Source organism: Melanostigma gelatinosum (assembly GCF_949748355.1).
Source record: "Melanostigma gelatinosum genome assembly, chromosome: 15".
NCBI classification, from domain to species: Eukaryota; Metazoa; Chordata; class Actinopteri; order Perciformes; family Zoarcidae; genus Melanostigma; species Melanostigma gelatinosum.
This window is the reverse complement of record NC_136648.1, coordinates 13,791,235-13,810,665: the sequence shown is the minus strand read 5'-3', so window position 1 is coordinate 13,810,665 and position 19,431 is coordinate 13,791,235. Positions and strand designations below refer to the sequence as shown.

General features: G+C 43.2%; 2 protein-coding genes across 2 annotated transcripts; one reads left to right on the top strand and one right to left on the bottom strand.

Moving 5' to 3' along the window:
• Nucleotides 1-1,332: 1,332 nt before the first annotated feature.
• LOC306789818 (elongation factor 2b) lies at nt 1,333-12,234 on the bottom strand (the record flags this gene model as incomplete). The annotated part of the gene is made up of 14 exons (XM_079285886.1): nt 1,333-1,883; nt 1,981-2,113; nt 2,533-2,715; nt 2,868-3,221; nt 3,468-3,710; nt 3,870-3,993; nt 4,146-4,341; nt 4,505-4,757; nt 4,979-5,084; nt 5,468-5,643; nt 5,775-5,986; nt 6,071-6,252; nt 6,593-6,807; nt 12,190-12,234. 14 exons carry the CDS (start codon nt 12,232-12,234, stop codon nt 1,690-1,692), a joined length of 2,616 nt encoding a protein of 871 aa, XP_079142012.1. The 3' UTR covers nt 1,333-1,689.
• A 1,201-nt stretch (nt 12,235-13,435) lies between these two features.
• Nucleotides 13,436-19,431, top strand: LOC306789425 (cyclic AMP-responsive element-binding protein 3-like protein 3-B; the record flags this gene model as incomplete). The annotated part of the gene is made up of 10 exons (XM_079285370.1): nt 13,436-13,456; nt 13,706-13,804; nt 14,117-14,387; nt 15,038-15,156; nt 15,506-15,616; nt 15,860-15,966; nt 17,577-17,645; nt 18,730-18,814; nt 19,143-19,236; nt 19,319-19,431. The coding sequence occupies 10 exons, from the start codon at nt 13,436-13,438 to the stop codon at nt 19,429-19,431; spliced, it is 1,089 nt and encodes a 362-aa protein (XP_079141496.1).

Below are 19,431 nucleotides of genomic sequence, written 5' to 3'. Positions count from 1 at the left end.
AAGCCTGGTGAAACTGCAGCAGACTATTACGCCAGACTCCATGTTGTTTCCAACGAGCACAGCGGTCTAAGGGATAAGAAGCACCTGTCTGAGAAATGGATATATAGTTCTAAATAATTATATAAATATATATGTATGTGTGTTTTATATTATAGTGAGTATTATTATGATATATATATTATGTTATACAGAATATTATATGATATATATTATACTGAATTGCTTGTGAGGGGGACAAAAATACGATGGTTTGTTTAAGTGTTATTTACGATTTAATGTTTGCTGAAATTGATTGGATGTGGCACAGCCCTACCTAGAACGTTTTCCACCAGCCGCCACTGGGTCAGAATATGCCTTTTGTTCAACAACCATCTGCGGGCAGTTGAGCGTCTGGAGAACATGATATTGACCTGGGACTCGGGGGAAAAATAACAATCTGGAGCTAGCCAACTAACAGAGATAATCTGAACTATGGCCCTGTTGTCCGATAATGGATACATCTTTCAATGTAACACACAGGTCGAAATAAACCGTTAATGTTGGGTGAAAGAAAATATAAAGAATCTAAATAAATATATAAGCCGAGACTAAACCCATCAACTGGTTATGTTCTCTTAGCATAACGTCTAGAAACAGGGAAACTCTGTCCATCGCCGCTCACTACGTGATGGGTTTGTTTGGGACTTTTTAAAATGTTTTTATTTTATTGAATGAAAGTACAACCCTGAACTAAATGGTATGGGGGAGTTCAGTGTTGAAGTAATTTGTGAAAATAAATATCAAGAATACGAATCAATGAAATAAAACTTTAAACAAGATAATCAAATAAAGACATTAAAAGTGATTCACTCATTTGCAGGCGTACTGCCTATTTTCTATTGAAAAACCTTTTTTGTCAGCAAGATAAGTACAAGAATGTTGAATGCTTATTTTTCATGTTTTGTGTTTTAACCCAAACATATTATATTTCTTAACTCTGCATAGAAACTTTTAGTTTCTAGGAAGACTTAGAAGGTTTCTCTGTTTTCAGTCTTTGTGCGACGCCAGGTTAACTGGCTGCTGCTATAGCCTCAGGCTGTACTGACCATATAAACGTCAGAATGGTATTGATCTCATTTAATTCACTGCCAAAAGCAAAGAAACTATTTACCAAATTAAGTCCACGACAGAAATAACAGAATAACAAATGACAGAAGTATTTCGAGAGTCACAATGTCATGAGTTGAATGTTTTTATTAATTACATCCACTGAATAAAGGTCCAATCCAGGAAGTTTGACTTCTGTAACACTTTATTGTGGTTTCCATGGTTTAATCTGGCCTTTATATATGCAGTATCACAGTGCACTGTACAGGCCCATCCTGGCAGATGAGAGGTGGAGTGGGGGGGTGGGGTGGTGGGGTGGGGGGGTGATGTGGAGGAATAGAAGAAACAAGGAATACAACTGCTATCCAATTGTTCCCCAAAACCCTCGCCCTAGGCACTTGGGGTGTACTGTAGCTGTGAAATGAAGAAAGCATCACTGCTTCCACTAGCCTACAACAAAAGGTTAAAGCTTTGCTTCTGCTCCGGACTCAAAGTCGAAACAACTTGTGCGATGTATCTTTAAGCCTGTGCAAAATGTTTAAAGTGCCCATGGGGTTAGGGGTTTAGAGATTGATTTGGTATTTTAGAATCCAGGCTCAATGTCTACAATTTGTCCAAGTAGTTGTCGAGAGCAGGTATGCCCTCTTTCAGACCTTTGCGTTTCCTAATTTCAGCGACAACCTGGAAGGGTCTGGTGGTGGAGTCGCTGGGGTCTCCCTGAAGAATCTGCCAGTGGTCAAACACACACTGAGGGAAGGCCTGGCCTCCAGTGTTGCTGCGCAGGTCAGCTGTGAACCCTGGAGGCAAAGAAACACAGATAAATACTAATGTTTTAAAAAGAGCAGAAATAACTAAGACCGATGCATTCAATTAATTAATTATTTCACAACTCACCAAAGGACTCGTTGACAGGCAGGTAGGCTTTCACCACAAACATGGGAGTGCCAATCACTTGGGATTCCTCAAACACATGACCTCGTTTCCTGTTCAACACGCCATAGATACCGCCGACCACCTGCTCGGGGCACTGCACGGACAAGAAGCAGAGCAGACGGACCTGAAGTGTGAACTGGCATCAGCGAATTTTCAACCACAATTCACTTTTTTTCACTTTAAAAAAAATTGTACATAGTCCCATAATGGTACAGTCGTAAAAAAACTGAAGTCACTTCTTTAAATCTCCAAACTTTTGTAGATCTATAACAGTTTCACACTGAAAATGGTGGCATCCTGTTTTCCTTTAAGTACCTTGTAAATCATGCTTTTCTATTTGCTGATCATAACATAATAAAGTTTAGTCTGTACAGACATCAATTACAACAGAAACTTGAATGCTACACTAATATTTATAGATTTACAAAACTTATTTGGGGTAATTTACAATTGCACCACTTCACAATGTTGTTTTAAGGATTCATTTTTGCGGTAGTCTGCCTCCGTACACACCTGTATCTCCACCAGGTATATCGGCTCCATGAGTCGTGGCTGAGCAGTGAGCTGGCAGGCGTACAGGACCCTACGAGCCGTGGGAATAATCTGTCCTCCGCCACGGTGGATGGCGTCTGCGTGCAGTGTCACGTCGTGAATGTCGAAGCGAACTGCACGCATATTCTCCTCACACAGCGCACCCTGCATGACGATGACAGACTCGCAGCCTTACTAACCCAAGCACACACTTTTAAAAGAACACGACCACAAATGCATCGAAGCTGTATTGTGTCTGATTACACCCAGCTAACTATTTTAAATGTACTTTCAGTGAAAGTTAACTGCATGCCCACCTCTTTAGTCGCCCACTGGAAACCAGCCACGACACTGTCCTTGATCTCGTTGAGGTACTGAACCCCCTTCGTCATGTCTATCAGCAGGTTGGCCCCGCTTCCGTCTGGACCGAAGCACCAGATCTTCCTGGCCTCAGTCACCTCCCACTCGTATTTGTCGGCGAGGTAACGTGCACGGGCCTTGAGCTCCTGGCGATGGCTGACATCCCCCTTCTCGATATCGTCAGCCAGGCCGTCGGGGAAAGGGCGGGACTTCATGAAGAGACGATTGTGCTTGTTGGGGGACTTGGACAGACACATCTGGTCTGATTCTTCCATCACTGTCTCTCTGTAAGACACGACCGGGTCTGATTTCTGGGACGAGATGAAGGAACCGGGAGTCAAAATTGAGAGCACATGTGATGGTGCAACAAAGCGAGCAGCAAATGTGCCTTTTGTTGTGTATAATCTCCTAAAATAGTGTTTCCGAAAGAATAATTCCTGTTATTCTCAATTTGGGCCTTAGTTTCCTGGCTGTTATCATGAATATCTGTAGTCTAATGTTACTTACGACACACACAGCTGTCCAAAGCTCTCAAGTTTAATCCAGACAAATCTCACCTTCAGTGGAATGCCGGCGTGGTCTTCCTCCAGGTCCTTCAGGCAGATCTCCAGATGCAGCTCTCCCGCTCCAGCGATGATGTGCTCCCCGGACTCCTCGATGAGGCACTGCACCATGGGGTCAGACTTGGCCAGACGCTTCAGTCCCTCCACCAGCTTGGGCAGGTCAGCGGGGTTCTTGGCCTCCACAGCAACTCTGACCACAGGGCTCACACTGAACTTCATCACCCTCATGTTGTGGGCCTGCGGACAGAGCCAGAGTCACCAAGCTAAAAGTGTTGTAACAGGAAGAAGTATGCCGACTGCGATGGAATAACTCAGTATAAATAACTAACGACACACTGTGTGGTGCACCAGTAGTTGATCTACAATGTATAGCGGTAAAAAAAAGCAATACGCTACTTGTTCAAAGGTGGTAATAGTTCCTGTCTTAATCAGGAACTGGTCTACTCCAACAAGACCCACGATGTTGCCACATGGGACGTCTTCTATGGGCTCCACATACCGGCCCATCATCAGAATGGTCCTGGATGAAGGGAAAGAAGGAAATGGATATAAAACGTTGCCAACAAAAGCATGAAAACAAAAGTGTGAGAGGACAAACATTCATTTTGAACTCTTTTCGCTTTTCTACCATCTCAGGCCTCAGTGTAGCATTTTTTTCCTCGACATGCTCACCTCTGGATGGGTTTGAAGTAAAGGTCCTCCTTCTTGCCAGGGGTGAAGTTTGGCCCCATGATACGCACTTTCAGGCCAGTGGACACACAGCCAGAGAATACACGGCCAAAAGCATAGAAACGTCCCTTGTCATTGGTTGGGACCATCTTGGAAATGTACATGATCAGAGGAGCCTTAGGATCGCAGTTCTTAATACCTGCAAAGACAGCAGAGATAGTAAGCCCGGCATATAGTAACGCTAAAATACAGCTTACAAATGAAGTCAGTATTTTATAAAAAAAACAATCATCAAACGCTCCAGATCAAATGTCTTCTCCAGAGTGTAAAGGCGTGTGGTGCTGTGAAAACGGTCCACTGACCCATGGCAACCTCGTCGTCTCCCGGCCCTTCATAGAGCAGCTCACAGCGGTACCTCTGTGCAGTGACGGGGGAGGGCAGGTGGATGGTGATCATCTGGAGCAGGGCCTCCCCAGCAGGCAGCCAACGGCGCATCACGGCCTTCAGCAGAGGCTTCCCCTCTTTCTCCTTGTCCTCGGAGTCTAGCTTGACGTCCAGCTTCTCGATTAGTTTGGCTGTCTCTTCCTTCTTGAAATTCATGATAACGTCAAAAACCTAGATAGTGAGAAAGGGAAAAACGATCCTGAACTGTTTTTTTTTTTTTTTTTTTAAACCCCTATGTGTACACTTTTATGTAATCTTTGAAATACTTGTGATGGAGAATTTTTGTTTGTAGAGAAATACTGGTGAAAATCTGTGCGGCCTATGTATTGCTTTCAGCATCTTCATCTTAATGTCCTTCTGGTTGTGTAGGTTTATGTCTTCTCTCCATTCACCTTAAAGATGGGGTCCAAAACGAGCTGGCTGAAGGTGCGGGGAAGTTTCTGGCCATCAGGACTGGTGGCAGTCTTACTGAACTTGCCGGCATTTGGATCAAAATATCTGTATATAAATTATTGCACAACATCATGACACTCAGATGATTGGCATCCAGCTCATAATCCTGTTTTAATTGTGCAATATATGCCAGTTATTGTGAAAATGTGCGCAAGAATAATTTAAAGAGCAACTTAACACCAGCTGAAAATCGAGGCTTTGCTGACCTCTGGTGGGTTTACTTCTTGTGACGTAGAAGTGTACTTCAGAGTGTGGTTTGTGCACCGTGTATCACTGGTGTGTGTGGTTACACAACAGAGCACACTTCTGAGGTACAACAAACATGAAAGTTTCAACCAGAGAGGGCAGTCAAATGCTGCTTTTCAGCCTCATGTTAAGTTGTTACGTGAAGCATGTTTCTGTGTGGACGTGTTGATCGTCAAGTTTACCTATCTCCCCACAGTTTCTTCATCATGTCCTCCACTTTCTTACACCTCGCTGCTGGACCCAGAGCATGTCCTTTCGAAGTGAACTTCGCCACATACATCTCAGCGAACTGCTTCAAGGTGAAAGCCCAGCCATGGAGGCCTGAGCCGAACCCAACTGTACCGATAGCAGGGTCAATCTGAGGAGGGGGAAAAAAAAAAAGAGGTTCAGCATTGTCAGAAATCGTAGCTATAGTAAATGTATAGCAACAAATCACAGCTATTTCAGCATTATCTTTGTCTTCGAGTTGTTTTCAAGCATCTGCCTCACCATGATGTTCCCCATGGGCCCCCCCTCATCCTCTCCGTAGGTGGAGATAATGACGTTGACGTTCTCTACGATCCGCTGAAAAGTCTGGAAGAGCTGCTCTGGCTCCAGCTGCAGCTCAAGTAGAGCCCGGTCCATCTTGTTCATCATCAGGACCGGCTTGATGCGCTCAGCGATTGCCTGCCGCAGCACGGTCTCCGTCTGCACACACACACCTGTCGGAGGACAAGAACGGGTGAGCCTTTGTTGAAAGGGAGAGTGCGCGTGTAGGATGTGGAGGACGAGGGCGTCGTTATTACCCGAGACACAGTCCACCACGACCAGGGCTCCGTCAGTTACCCTGAGGGCAGCAGTGACCTCAGAGGAGAAGTCGACGTGACCGGGAGAATCAATCAGGTTGATGAGGAAACCGTTTCCGTCTTTACCGTGCTTGATAAACGCCAGGTCGTTTTCTCCAAGCTCATAGTACAGAGAGATGGCCCTGCATAACAGAGGGAACAGGAAAAGGTGTGTTCACTGTTCACTAATCAAAATAAATGGAAAGACCGGGATGGATAAAATGAAGTTCAATTCAAAACTCAAAATCTGATGACAGTGGGCTGTTGCCTTATGTTTTCAGTCGATCTGATCAATCTGCACCCAACACAGTCCTGATGAAGCAGGTCAGCTGAGATTTTGAGGGTAAAATCTTATTAAATAACTTAATAAATAAATATGATTATTTGTTGAATTAGAGAAATACATACAAGTTTCACCACGTTTCATAGGTCGCACCAAAAAACACAGAGCTGTTCCTAAACCCACTTCTGTGAAGCACATACGTTGATTTGATGGTGATGCAGCGCTCCTGCTCGTCTTTGCGCGTGTCTGTAAAGCGCGTCTCTCCGGCGCGGGAGGAAGCAATGATCCCCGCCTTCGACACCAGCGAGTCCGTCAGAGTGGACTTCCCATGATCCACGTGGGCAATCACAGACATGTTCCTGATGTTGGACTTCTTGTCCATGATGGCACGGATCTGATCCACAGTGAAGTTCACCTGGTGGGGGTTAAGTTTGGGGGGTTACATTAATCTATTTACAACCAGCATATGCTCATCTTATTCATCATCTATGTATCCATGTCCACTGCCAGATCCCTGCAGCCGTTCCAAGAGTTATGAAAAGAAATAAACTTGAAACTGAATCCATCAGCCGGACTATGGGCACTGCATGAAGACGTTACATTCTGGTTCCTAATCAAGCAACACATCAGGAATGACTGAGTCACCATGCTGCAGCTGGCTGGACTCACAATCACGGGCGAACAGCATTCATCTCATACCTTTAATTCCCCTTAAATTCTTCATATGTACGGTAAATGTACATGTTGAATTTAATTTGAAGCAATACATGTTGCTCAATCCTCTGAGATCACAAGTACAAGATATACAAGTGAGGCCTAAAATTGAGTAATACAATGATGTATGCATACATTAAGAAGAGACTAAGGCATTTTTTAAGATGATTAAGGCTTTTCAAGAGATGTTTGTTCGCATTTTGACTGTAGGCCTATCCTATGAATTTATTTGTTAATATGAAAAGACAAGCAGCATCATTTAACACAATGTCTAGCGTGTTAAATGCCTTCGTTCACGAAATAATGAAATATGAAGTTTGGGATGTCCAGACATTCACTCAGACAACCAAAGGCTATGACATCACAATAATAATTAATTATAAGCCATTATAAATCACCATCCACCATTGAAACGAAATCCACTGCAGCTCTCGCTTTCGGTGACGTATTATAATGTAATAATGTCTTTTGTCGCCTGTTATGAGATAGAGGATATGGCGCAATCTCTTGTAATCTAAATCTACAATTGAGTCATGATTCCCCACATGTGAATGGGACATGTCAGCATGCGCAGACTCTCTCGCAGTGTGTTGACACCCAATATTTGTGGAGTCATGCTACAGCAGCAGCTTGATATTATTACAGGATTTGCTATGAACGTCACAGTGAAGCAGAGCGGGCCGTGCAAGTAAAGGCCCGGCTGCTCATCAGTTGGCTGCTGCTGCGTATGTTTTAACGGACTGCATGCAGAGCGTTTATTATGATCACACTACCAGAGCATCGGCATCCTTTTCACACACACATGCGCACGCACACACCTGACATGCTTCATTGCAGCTTGTTGCACCGACGCCTTTACAACGATACATTAAGGTTGTGTGCTGGGGCGGAGGACAGCCCGCTTTTAACCTGCTACAAATAGATTAAACACACAATTATCTGCGCATATCAGCACAGTACTGACTCACCATTTTGTCTGCAGACGGTTGGTCTTTGCGTGCAACGGTTTATTGCTGTAACACACTGCCTCGGAGGGCAGGCAGTCCCGGTGTTGACAGGAGAGACGCTGCTGCTGCTGCTGCTGCTGCGGATGCCGTGTAGCGGTTCAATACAGAGGCTCCGGCAGCAGGGTGCGCTGCTGCTCAACATCCGGGTCCTATTCCCGTCTGGACCACTGTTGTACTGCGGAGGCCACTGCTGCTGCTAAGTGGGTTCATGTTTGAGCCTGTGTGAGAAAGAAACATAACATTACATTTCAACATTACATTTTGTCCAAGTATTTATTATTTTGAATCACGGTGCCCCACAAAAGCAAACAAAAAAAAGCTTAAGTTGAATTTCACTTGAGTCAAAAGCTAAAATGGCAGTTAGCTTACTGTTGGACGTTTCTCTGCTACGCTAGGCTAGTTACATGTTAGTTACCTGTTTTAGATCTCCATGAGTGAATGAAACTACTTTCTTATTTATGCGGGATAACAAACCAACTTACAACAATATTAGTGCACCGAAATATTTAAATGACAAGAAATGGCTAACTAGCACTGATCAGGTCTGTCTCAGTTATCCATGTTAACCAGGGATCCATTCTTTCTGAGTACACAACTATTTTAATGGGTGTGTAATCAAAGAGAAAATTGAGAGAAAGTTGTCTTTTTTTCTCCTGCAAAATTGCAAAGTTGGGAGCCGGAGGAAAGGCCATTTTGTGAGCTCGATTTTAATGATTGATCCTCTGTGGTTATTTTAGAACATGACAGACTAAAGATTCAGCTTTTCAAGGTCAACACTGCAGGTCTATTCTTATTTCCATCATTTTGTCAGCCTCATCTTTAAAGGTTTGGCTTATTTTGAGCAAACACTACCATTTCCTAAACTATATTATAAGTCTTATAACACTGCACTGTATGAATCAAATATTTAATGTAGGAGATATTCACTTACTCATAAACGATGTACAAATATAGAAAAAGGTATCTACTTAAAAATTCCTCTGTAGGAGAATTTGTAACTGTTAAAATTCAAACAGTGTTGATTTAATTTGGTTGTATTCACATGCTTTAGATTACTAAATTGTGATTAAACTCTAATTCAAAAATTTAGCAAAGTGGACATCCTGTTCACGTGATTGTCTTGATGACATTTTAGCAGGTGCAAGTAGTCAAGAAAGGTCTTCCACTTCGAGCACCACCTCGTGGGTGAGTCTATGCCTTTAATAAAGAGGGTACGCAGCTTTCTTATTGGAAAATATGAATCCTCTGAACAAAGCAAAGGCTGTACTCGTTCAGAATGTTGTAGCAGTTGTCCACCAGCTGAGGGCAGAGCAGGTCAAAACATTTTAGGATTGTTGACAGAATCTGAATTGGGACAATAAGATGAGAACAGAATGAGGAAAAGTCGAGTGATTGAATCTGTGCTTTGGGGAACATGTTCATGTGAACATGCACACTTGTGTTTGCAGAAGGTCGTGGGACGTGTCCCGTTACGTCAGTAGACTCAACATGCTCAGAGGAGAGACACACTTCATTCCCTTTTTCAGGGATGGCATATGATGGGCCTTCATGAGTTTCATAGTTTTTTGCAGTGGAAGTATGTGTGGTGTAGTTTCTTTCTTAAAAAAAAGAAAAGAAATCATATACAAGACTTTAACACTGTAAACTAAGGGGAAAATTTCACAAAACGTATGAGACAACATTTTTTTACAGTTGAAAAATGACCAACGATAAATGGATTTATTTCCAGATGCTCTTCAGTTATTTTTTATACTCACTCATAGTTGACCAACTAACTGCGATGCTTGGTGCAAATGCAGCCTGCTGCCAGGCGTCCAGTCACTCAAGGAGATGAGCACCGATTACTTTGCTATAAAAAATAGCACCTGTTTTATTGCATAACATTGCCAAACCCTTTTCCTATATTTTTTGAACAGCTGGTGTCACCTTGAAGCGTCCTTCAGTAGGATGTTGACTGTCGCACGGCTGCTTCCAGTGAAAACTGGGTCGTAGTTCCGTTCCAAGCTAAGGGAATATATGGCATTTCATTTCAGTTCCGTTTATTTCAGTTCCGTTCAGTTTATTTGAGGGTGTAAGTGTGTAAGTGTGCTAGGAGAATAAGAAGGAGAAGCCTGGAGAGTTTCATGTAAAGGGACTTATCTTGATGAGGCCCCAGACTGGTCCAAGCTGTAGCAGAACATGATTCCTAGTTCCACCACCTGCTCCCGGGATCAGCACACCTCCAGTAAGGCCTGGTCCCCCAAGAAAGCTCGGTTTATTCAATCGGTTCATGGATCCTTGCTGCTCCGGTTTAGTTTTGTCTTTGTCGACATTTTCTTATTCAGCGCTCAGGTCCAGAAACTGAATTATACTTTCGGTAACTCCATTAAAACTCTCACTCCTCTCTTTGTGCCTCCATGCAGTTGTGGTGAGTCGATTGGTTTTTCCCTTCCCCCCCCAGCTCACAGGTGTCTCTCATTTATAGCCTCTCTTGCCCCAGCTTCTTTTCCTGTCAGGTGGGAAAAGGGCGATTCTGTGCATTTCTGTTCTGCTACACGATGGATATGAAAAACAGGTCTATCTGGATTCATCTCAGTATAGCTGGGACTTTTTTTCACCTGTTAGATTAAGCAGCTTGACTGTGATTTCATAGTAAATTTCATATAAATATATTTGGTGAATCACTTCCAGAAATGTCAAATGTGTATCCTTTCATCCCAGCTATACCCATGAGTGGATGCAACTCTTCTTGACCCTCAGTCACGTGCATAATATTGATTACAGTATGATATCATCAGCAACGTGCAATAACACAGCAATCTGTGTTATCTGTACTGAGCTGCAAACTATCATTGATATCCAGCGATGTGCTTAACATGTCATGGTTAGATCATATCTGCATGCACTTTGAAACTCTCTAATCTAAGAAAAGAACAACAACAAAGATAGCAGCGCTCCGCTGCCATGCAATTACACTTTACGGTACTGATAATCCTGGGCTCTGTCACAGATATTTGGAATTTAATGCCACAAATATACTTAAGGCAAGTGCTCGAAAGACTGAGAGATGTTGATGACATGGGGTTCCCGCAATGGCCACAGTGTATGATGAATTATTTTTGTTTCATAAAATATCAATGGATCCATCCGGCCTGGTCCCTCATGAATCATTGAAACTCTAACTCACACTGGCTCGACAAGGACCGTATCCTGGTATATTATCACCTTATATATGGGGATTCTTTTTTGAATATTAGACATTCTTGAATTGTATATTTCTATTCTGCAAAGACTCTTTGAAAGGCCCACGAGCTGTAAAATGAATCTCCATCTCCAGGAAAAGAAAAAGCTATTTCAGAGTTTGATTTATTCAAATTGTAAAACATAATCAGAAAAGATGATAAACATGCTTTATAGTTCATACAGAAAATGTTTCCCTAAGGTTTGAGCCACATAAAGCCCAGGCCTAAATCTGACCCAGGACCTTTGTGGCATGAGTGTCTCCTTTTCAGTCTTCCCACACATTCACGTCCCTCCCCACTCTGAACCTTTTGGACGGAATAGTACAGGACAAAGAAAATAAACTTAAAGAAATCAAAAAAATATATATTCATGTTTCTGTCAATTTTCAACTGGCTCATGAAGGTAAAAAATGTCAAAAGAAATTATCTGAAGAGAAAAGAAAATTGTATTCAATTATTTGAGCTTCCACATATCGGCAGACTCTCTTTCCCCAGAGGTGCAACACTTTGAAGTCGAGAGAGTGATGGAAGGATTGTGTTGATGATATTTCTTCTGCATACTAGAGGACAAACTATTGATTGTGCTTTTTCTATAATGAAGACAAGTATAATAGCTCTGCCACTGAAAGAATATCTTCCCACCTCTTCAAACTCGCCTTCACCTGCTAACCCCTGCACCCTACCCTCCATTACATGAGCCATTCAGCACAGCTTCTCCAGTTATTCTTTTTGTTTTTTTGTTCTGTTTGTCTCTGCCTTGTAAAGCGTCTTTGGGTATCTTGAAAAGCGCTATAGAAAATGTATATATTATTATTATTATTATTATTTTTCCCCATTGTGATAATTGTTAGGTACGTCTTTACAAGTGTGCATGTTCCTCTTGTGTTGCTTGGACGACATGTTACGTAATTTCTTTGCTTCGAAATAGCACGAAACAGATGCTCCTCATTATAGCAATAAAGTCAGAATAAAGCCAGAGTGAGGTTGTTCGGCTATAGAAAAGCAGACATAAGTTGTCATTGTTCAACTTTGATAACAGTTGGAAGCTGCACAGCAGCGAGTCTCTCTTTGATAGACACAAAGAAACTGTGGACATTTTTTTTTAAAGTCTACTTTGACCAATTTGGAGAAGATCTACATTTAATTTAGATTTTTTAAATTTAATTTTGTGAGTTTTGTGAAAGTTTGGTTTGTGTGAAAGAGCAGTTGTTTCCAACATTGTTGAGATATTTCACTCAAAACCACTAATGTCAACGTCATGGTGCCATGAGATTAAAAGCAAGTTGATACACCAAAGTCAGTGTGAACCATGAATGTCGGTACCAAAATTCATTCACACTGCTAGCACAGCGAAAAATAAACCTCATTTTGTGAAATGGCAGAAATGTTTTCGCCTGTTAATTATCTTTTGATAATTCTGTGGGATAACCTGTGGGAATCTGTGATTCCCACAGGTTGGGAGCCGCTGTAATATGTGACTAAGTGAAAAAAAAAAGATGTTAACCAAATGATATTCATAATACTGGTGAAATAGACACAATCAGTTTGATTTCAAGGAAAAGTTAACTGATGAGTGAAGAAAAGAGCAGACCGTTTTTGTTTGTACCACCCTGAGTGAGGGATCAGGCCGTAATCTCATCAAATACATTTGAGCTTTCTACTGACAGTGCAAGATTAAGGTAAAAGAGCGACTCCCCCCCCTTCTGCCTTTCAAAAGGGAAAGAAAAGAGCTCTAAAACAACCCTGCCCAACAACAAATGAATGTGAAACCACACAAGGAATCATATCCTTATCATATTGACATCAAAGGTCACTGTAATACCTGTGAGCAACTCTGAGCAGTTCATCCGTCAGTCAGTCTTCTTTCTGTGCCCATTGGCTCAGCTGTCTGCTAAAGACTTGATTGGACAGTGATATGCTGGGTTGGCAGAATACCGCTGTGTGATATGGCCTTTCAACTTTGTCCCCTTCAACAGACTCAGGCATTCCTCCCGGACATCGAAGACGCACAGAGGAACGTATTGATCTGGTTTTGTGTTTTTTTTCTCCCGCTGGGTAGTTTCACTGTAATTTCATCAGCTGCTGCTTTAATGTTGGAATTATGACGCTGAACACAGACAAGGTAAGACACACTTGTTACCGGATCACAGGATGCGACTATGCGTGTAAGAGATGGATTCAGACTGAGTGAGCTTATAAAACGGTTTTAAAGCAGGTTAATATTATTAACTTAAGCAGTCTTTGTCCAAGGAACTGAAGACTTTAGTCATATTGTATAAAAACAAGCAGAAGGGGACACAGGCTTTTCCTTTAAGAAACTGATGAACATCTCCATGTTAAACCCGATGCTCAGAGTAGTTCTTTGTTTCAGGTGCATGGTGGGATGGACTTCATTGACCTCCTGCTCAGGAACCCGGACGATACCACCGGTTGTCACAGCAATCAACCATGTACTTTCACAATCCATGAAGTGAGTGCGACGGTCATTCCGCACAGTTCGCTCCTGAGCACTCGGGGGGACAACATGATCACGACCACCAATCTCAGAGTGTGATCTGTGTTCTCAACAACGGTCATGTGTTTCTGAGCTGAATCTTTGGAGCTCATTCAGTTTCGTTGCGCTTCAATGAGGCAAATGAGCTCAAGGACATGAATGGCTGGCGTGTTGTCGTGTCTGTGCTCGTGTGTGGGAATAGGATTATCTGATTAGGCCAGTCTATTCAGCAGTTAGTGGTGTCTTGGGATGATGCTTACGTACCCTCCTCTTCCTCCTCCTCCTCAGACCCTGAGCCCCGGGGTAAGTACTGCTGATGACTTCCTGGATGCCTTGCTGGGTGGGAGCGACTCCTCTGCTCCAGCATCCCCCCTGTGGTCATCCTGCACCACTGACAGCGGCATCAACGAGGACGCACCGGCGGACCCCAGAGAGAGCCTTCACCCACCCTTCCGCTCAGGTTTTCCAGCCTTTGAAACGCAGTCTCTCCCTCAGCCTCCACTTTCAGAGAACCAGTCACCACAGCATGAAAGAACTTCGGATGTTTCCATTGATCTAGGTAAGACCAGATGTGAAAAGGAAAATTATGAGATAAACTGGCACTTCATGTAGTGGTGAAAATGCAACTGTGATACTTGCAGCAACAGTCTGAGCTGTGAATCAGTAGAATGTTTCAATAGTGAGTACAAATGTCATTTTAAGATGCACAAAAACTAAAGGGAACAATGTGAACCAGAGCACTGGACATAAATTGGTGTGTGATTTATCATTTTGAGTTGTTGCAGAATAATGAGAGCTACTATCTGAGCCTTTTGACAGTCCAGGGTCCTTTCAGAGAGCAAATCAATTGGTTTTCCCATTTCTGAGTATTTATGAAGGATAAAGGGTGCAATTCATCATGTGAGGAAATTGTCTTTTTAGGGTTCTTTTGATTAACGTTCCCCTTTCGCATTGCTGATTATTGACCCCTCAGTGCTTAAAACACTTTAAAAAATTGAATGAGTAAACCAGTTCTGCAACAACACAAAGATATCAAACACAGAGAAAAGTGTGACATATATTTTGTAAAATGTTTTGTAGAAGAACAGCTGGGCGCCACAGTCTCAGAGGAAAAAAGGTTTCAACAAAAACATGTTGTGTTTTGTTTGAACGGCATATGAGGGCAATTGTGTGAAATTTACTGGTGAGTTTTACTGGTTCAATCTGCAGGCTGGGAGTCCGATGACCTCCAAGAGCCGTTTGTCCTCGCACACTACCGCACTACGAACCAAACCTCCAGTCAGACTCTCACAGTCAAGGACCTGCTGCTTTCCAGTCCGGGACAGAAAGTAAGCAGAGAAGAGTGGAATATTTCTGTGAAAAGAGAGAAATTTTGTCAAACTTTCTATAGCCAAACTTCGCTTAACTTCACTTGACTTTCTAGTCAAACTTTCTAACCAGCGGGGCCATTCAATATAAAGAATTCAGCCTCCGTGCTCCGACTGAATAAAGTATGAACTAACTGTACGGTCCACTACTTCTCTGTATAATTTGACCAGAGACATGTTTGTCAGGTGACCTGCGAGCCCCCTTTGCACAAAAATAAACAGAATTTCATGAATCGGTCCACTCCAGTGCCTTCTTTGGGTAAACTGCAGAGTCACTCAAACTGGAGTATTCTGTCCATCTGGTTTACAGGCACAGCGAATCCCCAAGCATTCCTCGCAGGAGCTTCTTCTGAATGAGGATGAGAAGAAGCTCCTGGCTAAAGAAGGGGTGAACTTACCCAGCAAACTGCCGCTGTCCAAGGTACATGAGCAAGACACACGCTGACACGTATGTAGGGCAGATGTCTTCACGCACCATACACATTCACCGCCTCTTCCCTCTCTGGCACACACATGCATGCACCAAAATCTAAATCTGTATCCACAGTTACACAACCTCTGCCAGTTCCCCCCCCCCTTACAACCCAGTGTTCTTTCACTTAACCTTTCATTTCTTCATCCTCTCTTGTCTCTATCCTCCCATGTGTTTCATCACCCTGACAAGTTTGAAGAGAGGGTTTTAAAGAAGATCCGGCGGAAAATCCGCAACAAGCACTCGGCTCAAGAAAGTCGGAAGAAGAAGAGGGACTATGTTGACAGTCTGGAGGGAAGGTAGGAGCCGGCTGCACTCAGCATCCTCACTCAACACGACACAATCTCTGCATACATTGGCCTGGAAAAAATGAAACCTTCATGATTTGTTGCGCTCTGAAGCACTCTATGAGCCTGTTTTGTCAGGCACTTAATTAGCTTCAACAAACGGATGGGAACATTTTAAAGAAAGATATCGACTTTACGATATCATTGTTGATAAAGCAGACTTCATGGAAGCTTTTTCTTTGTGTCCATCAAGTCTTTCTTTGAAAAAGCTTCTCAACATCACAGGAAATTCATAGCAACAGAAGTGGTTTGTTTGGGATAAAAGACATAAGGCTGAGTGGCGGCAGCCGTCACAAAGAAAGACCACTATACTTACAAGAAACTCAAACGTTTTCAAGGGAAAAGAGCTTCACAGAGCTGCACCCAAAGTCAATTGACATCAGGGGAATTCAGCGCCAAAACATCAAAGAAATAAGACTTATCCCCGAAGTTGCCAAAGGTGAAACACAAGTATCCTGCAGATCCACTCATATTTTTAAGAATTAACCACTTTCTACAACAAAACTGCAGATTTTTCCAGAATAAACAATCACAAATGTATCATATCAGGCTATTTATATGGTCAATTATAGTACCGGTACTATGAAAGTGTGATGAGCACAGCTTGCAGCTTCCTGAGGCTGTTCTCAGGTACATAGATAAATGCTAACACAACGTAGTGTAGTATGTTAGCATGCTAATGACTGAAATAAAATGAATGAACTGTAACAGATTGTGAAGATTTTTCAGCAAGAAAATAAACAGTGCAGCTGTGAGCTTTCTTTCTCTGATCTGAGGTCAGTTGGACAGAAAACACACAAAAGAGCAGCTGATAAGGCTCTGTGTTGCAGCTGGAGGGGGATTGAGCGGTGGTTGAAGATGCTGTGTAGATGCAACATCTCACAATAGAGGAGCAGGAGGTTTCGCAGAGATGGAGCTCAGTTTAGTGCTCCGCCTCCTCTACCTCCAGGCTATGAAGAATGAGCTCCATCACTAAATTAGCTTGTTTCACCAGATTTGTTAATCCTGCCTGCCTCCCCCATCACACCTCCGCAAACAATGCAGAGCGGTAGAGCTTGTATGTTGAAAGAAAGGGCAATGCAGGAGTGTGTCAGATCCCTCCAGCTTTAGCAATTAGCCTTGGAAATGTATGGTAGGCGTACAGCAGGGCCTGAGAGTCCCCAAACAAACCTTTGTGCATATAACCATTTAAAAAACAGACTAACCAAATAGGAGCTTGAAACATCTGAGCGTGTGTGACATCAACATCTCATTCAAGCACAAGCTCTGCTGCCTCTGGACAACAAAAGTGTCACGATGAGATTATCACGGAGCGCATCAACGTGGTGTCATTATCAGTCGCGGTTCAGCTGAGTCATAGGGCCATAATGGAGCGTGACTCACAGAGACTAAAATAAATGAGCCAGAAGAAGGAGGGGGGGGGGGATTCACTGAATAGCAGAATGAGTTGCAAGATAACACACAGCAGACGGATAACAACATCATAACACAGTATTATATGATACCCTTATTGCCTAATTTGATCTGTATTTCCCCTCTTTCTCTTCCGTCGCTTTCTGTAGGATGTCTGCGTGTGGTGCTCACAACCTCAAGCTGCAGAGAAAGATCCAGCAGCTGGGGGAGACCAACAAGTGAGTCCTCAAATCAGCCAACAGGGGCTGCAACTAACGGTTGCTTTCATTATTATGGGATCTTTCTTGGGACTTTAAGTTGGTTTTTTTCAGAAAGTAATCCCCATCACAATTTTCCCAAAATGACATCTTCGAGTAGGTTGTCCTGTCTGACCAACAGTACAGACACAAATATATGCAATTCACAGTGATTTAGAAGAGAGAAGAGCATGTCATTCTTGTTTTCAACGAATATTCTGCCATCTGAAGTAATAAACTACCACTGGCAGATTTCATCAGCGGTAGCTTGTTAATTAAGCTTACATTAGCTCCACGGTTTGGTTAAGAGCACAGACTCTGGCTGACTCTTTTATGTCTCCAGCTGACTTGTTCAAAAATGAAATGACCTTCCAAAGTCTACACAATGTTGATGCTTAGATAGATGATATGGTGCTGAAAGACTGAATCTGAAACTGAATGTCCCAGGCAAAAAGTCAGCAATGACATAATGGCTGAATTGTTTGTATGAGTCATGTGCCATCCTCTCTTTTCTACCTTTGTTGTGGGGGCGACAGTGGCTCAGTGGTCGGGTTGTCCTTCAATCAGAGGATCGGTGGTTTGATCCCCGGCTCCGCTAGTCCACGTATAGGCTTTGCCTGCGGTGTATGAATGGGTATGAATGGGTGAATGACATGTAGTGTAAAAGCGCTTTGAGTGATCGGAAGACTAGAAAAGCGCTATACAAGTACAAGTCCATTTACCAACTACCATGTGTTGGAGTACGTCTGTCAGTGTTCTTTATTCTGTCCATGAATCAGGACTGAGGAGGCCGAGTGTAAAATGGCCAGAGTACAAAGCCCATCCAATTTATAAACCACACACGGCATTCTCTGACTTTGCTTCCTCTTCATCCTGACATCTCATTATGCTGCTTTCCTTGCTGCCGCTGGCAGAGTGCTGTGGTGAATTGAAACAAAACGTGTGCCTGCACTTCTCCACCACACGCTGCTCCTCTTTTTGTTGACCGTGAAAACGATGCCCGTGGGCCCTCATGTAACAATGTTACACAGTCTCTTTCATCCTCCCGTCTGTATTTGCATTGCAGTGATCTGCTGGAGCAGCTGAGGCGGCTACAGGCTCTCCTTCCCAACAGCTCCAGCAAATCAACGCACCGAGGGACCTGCCTTCTGGTGAGAAATATAACACAACTCTGCACATTGATTTACACCATTGAGAATTTGATCAGACTGCATAATCTGCAACAACTGAACAATAGATACAGGTATAGATATCTATAATAGACGCGACAGTGCCTGAGCACATCATTAAACCACTGCCTGGGCTCCACTGTTACTGCTGTGATTACCTTTGAGGTTTTAGCTAGCACCTGCGCTTAGCTTTTGTGCAAAATGGTATGTGGGTTATGCCTAAAATTGCCATTTCTTTTCGTTATTTCTCTTTGGCCTCTGTCTTCTGTGTTTGGCCTGTATTTGTCCTGCTTTTTTTATTCATGTCCAGGTTTTGCTCCTCTCCTTCTCGCTGCTCATTTCCTCAAATCTCCATCCAGACCTCGACAGCCAACCCAGCCAGGGAGAGTACACACAGACAACAGGTGTGTAGACATTGACACACTTTTGTCTTTTATAACACGCAAACATACACTCACTCCTCTCCACCACGTCTGTGCCCCTCAGTGCCGTCCCGCTCCCTGCAGTCGATGGATGAAGTGCGAGACGCCGCTCCTATTCCTCTCTTCTCCATCTCAAGGGGCGTTGAGGCTCTGTGCAGGCTGATGGAGAAGCTCTGA